The 2,593-nt window shown below is 44.1% G+C and overlaps 1 protein-coding gene across 4 annotated transcripts in view; it reads right to left on the reverse strand.

Annotated features, from left to right (window-relative positions):
- LOC102767867 (myomegalin) overlaps positions 1 to 2,593 on the reverse strand; it is a 135,927-nt gene that overhangs the window by 116,125 nt on the left and 17,209 nt on the right. For all 4 annotated transcript variants that reach the window (XM_015563485.1, XM_015563486.1, XM_015563484.1 and 1 more), the window contains exons 2-3: positions 2,187 to 2,242; positions 1,316 to 1,467 (exon numbers count right to left, since the gene is read on the reverse strand). In XM_015563485.1, the coding sequence (XP_015418971.1) occupies positions 1,316 to 1,467; positions 2,187 to 2,242 (208 nt within the window). The remainder of the gene's footprint in view (positions 1 to 1,315; positions 1,468 to 2,186; positions 2,243 to 2,593) is intronic.

The following is a 2,593-nucleotide window of genomic DNA, read 5'->3' on the forward strand; positions in this document are numbered from 1 at the left end:
CCACTTAATATTCCTGCAAACTCTCTGTGTCTTAAAAACACACACCCAGTATCCATGACAACACTGGGTGAAAACAAAGCCAAAGCAAGAACAAGCTGTTTAATTCTCAAGCCCACGGGACGTGGCGCATCTTCTCTGTCCACAGGAAATCTGGTAGATGCACAGTAGGTCCTAATGAAACATTTTTATTTAAAACCTGAGAGAAGACGGGGAAAACCCATGTCAACACGGCTTTATTAACCCTGTTCTGAAAATGGAATTTTATTATTTTATGTCAAAAGCTGTCAATTCAAGAATAGAAGAAACCCACGGGTCTGAGTACATCTACACAGTACTGGTGTGAGGCCTGATACCTGGGTAACCCCCAGGGGGCACCAAAGAACTATTTCTATTTTTAGCACACAGGGGTGTAAGAAATCCTGGGTGCTCTTTCCAGGCCATATAAATGCCAGTAGATGGGTCTTATTATGCCGGCCATATAAATGCCAGAAGATGGGTGCTACTGTTCAGCCTTCCTGGGGTCAATCCAGGGCACAGGGAGCTGGGGTCCTGAATTACATTATCCGTAATCTGGCCTGGCCAAATCTAAGGGTAAACATATCAAGGTGATGAGCACGTCAAGAGTTGAAGCAGGAGTTCCGAGCCACAATGACAGATTCTTGTAGAGCAGCAAATGGTTGTGGCTGAGCCGCCTCACACCACAGACAGCATCCAGATGTGTAGAGGTGTGTCCAAGCCAGCTACAGAGAGGATAATGCCAGCCACGTGGACTGGATTCCCTGGGCTCAGGTGCCATTTAAACCTCCTGAATTGATCTGAGAAGTAAACCGGGGATAAAAATGGCGAGGCAGTGGAATCGCGGCCTCAGGCCACTCTCTGCCCACAAACCACAGCGCTCAGGCACACAGCTAACAGTGCAGATGCTTATTGGGGCACATGCTCATACAAGAGGCGCCATTACGGTAAGAACGCCCACACCAGAGCAAGCCATGGGTCATAGTTTTATTTATTTATTTATTTATTTAAATATATTTTATTGATTTTTTTACAGAGAGGAAGGGAGAGAGATAGAGAGTTAGAAACATCGATGAGAGAGAAACATCGATCAGCTGCCTCCTGCACATCTCCTACTGGGAATGTGCCCGCAACCCAGGTACATGCCCTTGACCGGAATCGAACCTGGGACCCTTCAGTCCGCAGGCCGACGCTCTATCCACAGAGCCAAACTGGTTTTGGCGATGGGTCATAGTTTTATAAGACATCACTACCTATGGGACTCCTCCTAGTTGGGGTAACAACTAACCATGCGACTTACCTTCTCAAAGTCTCGGAGAGCCTGGGTCTGCACCTGAGGGGCTTTTTCAAAGGCTCTAAGGTAATGTGTCTGCCCAAAGTGGACCTTCTCACCACTTCTCCAGGTCTGTGACTGCACTGCAGGACCCCGATCTTTAGCGTCACTGAGGAAAGCTGCCAGTGAAACAGAACAACAGATGATGTCACATAATGGTGGCACTGTGATCACTGTAGATTAACATACGCAACTACAAATGCTAGTTTTAAGTGACTCTGAAGTCCTTAACATGTTCCAATTATAAACTTTTCCCCACATTGTGCATATGAACTATCTGTGCTCCGAGGCTGGTATGAAAAAGGCAGATCACTTAGCAAAGTGAAATCCTCAAATGATTAAGTTTTTGTGAAAAACTGAAAAGCGAGAGCCATCTTCACCCTGGTTTTGTAATTTAGGTAGCTCTCTGGCTAATGTTAGGGCAGTCATGATGAGGAAGTATTATGAATACATTAATAACTATATTTACTGGGTGCTTATTCCTTCACGGGCTCTGTTCTAAGAGCTCTTCACACTTAACCTCACTTGTGAGCTTGACCCTGTTATTATACTCATTTTAATGGTATATTACAGTGAAGATTTCTGGCAGACTCTATTTTAATCAATTTACAAGTGACTCTAACCTTGCAATTACAGCATCATTAAAAGTCTAGAGTTCACATACAGATTCACTGCATGTGCTGGCCAGGTGAGGAGTTACATGCCACAGTAGCATGTTTGAAAATTCACAAAAAGTCTGAAGACACTGCCATGGTGAATTTAAAGGTCTGTGATTCAAGGGATTTATGACCAGCAGAAAACCAAGAATTTAACAAGACAAGGCCCATGGCTTCCTTACCTGCTGCATGAGTTGTTCTGGGTACCATCTCCCCATCATCCTCTGCAAAATAATCTCTGTAAAGAGAAACAAATAATTCATGAGATAACCTCTCTACCCGGTCCCCAATCCCTGGGGTGACGAAACACATACCTATGTTCTATTTTTATTTATTTCTCCACAAGTATTAACTAAACTCCTACTATGTCTCAGGGACAGTGGTAACTGATGGAAATACAAAGACAAACCCCACCAGAAGGGTTTCTATCCTCAATCAGTAGTACACCTAGAGATGGCCATAGACCAGCCGTGGGCAAACTATGGCCCGCGGGCCAGATCCGGCCCGTTTGAAATGAATAAAACTATTGAAAAAAAGACCGTACCCTTTTATGTAATGATGTTTACTTTGAATTTATATTAGTTCACAC

The sequence above is a fragment of the Myotis davidii genome, unplaced genomic scaffold, assembly GCF_000327345.1.
Source record: "Myotis davidii unplaced genomic scaffold, ASM32734v1 scaffold217, whole genome shotgun sequence".
Lineage (NCBI taxonomy): Eukaryota > Metazoa > Chordata > Mammalia > Chiroptera > Vespertilionidae > Myotis > Myotis davidii.